Raw genomic sequence first — 1,012 nt, forward strand, 5'->3', positions numbered from 1 at the left:
TACACGGTTCCCAGCTGCTGAGTGCTTTTTGCCAGCTCCTGTCCAGCAAAAACATGTGCCTGTGCTGACCCAGGACAGTTCTGGCTCTTTACTACAGCTGAAGTTTCTCCAGTGTAGATTGCAACCAGCACAAAGCCACTCGCGTCACCTGTGGGCGTTTATAAGTCAAGCACTTCACCCAGCACAGGTTTTAATTTCCCGATAATATTTCTTCTAAGGACATAATACACCAAATAACTTTTCTGAACACCCAGAAAACAAATGTCCGTGTGCATTCAGCTGAAGGTCTGGCAGCCAGCCTTCACGTTTTGATCTCTGGCACAGTTAAGGCTCTAGAGCTGCTGCTCAGGAGCTGCTTGCTCGGTGAGGAGGGGATTACGAGTCTGGCCGTATGCAGGTTTTCACAGCCATCAAGCTATTTGGAAAGCAGTGGGAGAATGTTACTGCCTTTCATCTAAGCAAAGCACTTTTATTTGTGTGTTCAAAGGGCTGTGTAAATATTTGAGGAATGAGAACATGATCACGGCAAGGACTGCTGTGAGGAAGACGAAAGTGATAACTGAGTATCTGAGTGTATCACAGCTACTAGTGGATCCTTCAGCCAGTGTGTGGAGCCACTCGCTCAGCTGTGTTCGAGAGGGTAAAACAAAGAGCTTCTATTCCTGTCCTACTTCAGGAAACAGCCTGAATGCATATGTACTGAGGATCAAGGTGGACATAACAACAAAACCCAACAACCAAGCAGTGCTGTGCTGAGAGGCGTCTCCTACCTTGTACTGCTCTATGCGCTCAGCATGGGGGAAGTGCACTATCGGAGAGAAGTGGTGGACGTAGGGGCTCTGGAGTCCCTTCTGGAAGAGGTAGCGGATGAGCATGGAGCTCACGTAGGTTTTTCCTGTTCCAGTCGAGCCGTGGAAGGACATCACGAGGGGTTTCTTTGGATTCTGGTTCTCCAGGAACTCCCTCACCCCCTTCACCACCTGCTGCCTCACCAGCGGCTGCCCCACCAGAT

At 49.6% G+C, this 1,012-nt stretch overlaps 1 protein-coding gene across 1 annotated transcript in view; it reads right to left on the bottom strand.

The window, feature by feature from the left end:
* Positions 1-1,004, bottom strand: part of TOR2A (torsin family 2, member A) — a gene marked incomplete at its 5' end in the record, with an annotated part of 2,806 nt that extends 1,802 nt beyond the window's left edge. Inside the window, one exon of the mRNA XM_009867961.1 lies at positions 771-1,004. Within this exon, the coding sequence (XP_009866263.1) occupies positions 771-1,004 (234 nt within the window). The remainder of the gene's footprint in view (positions 1-770) is intronic.
* Positions 1,005-1,012: the final 8 nt, after the last annotated feature.

Source organism: Apaloderma vittatum, unplaced genomic scaffold (genome assembly GCF_000703405.1).
Source record: "Apaloderma vittatum isolate BGI_N311 unplaced genomic scaffold, ASM70340v1 scaffold36250, whole genome shotgun sequence".
NCBI lineage: Eukaryota > Metazoa > Chordata > Aves > Trogoniformes > Trogonidae > Apaloderma > Apaloderma vittatum.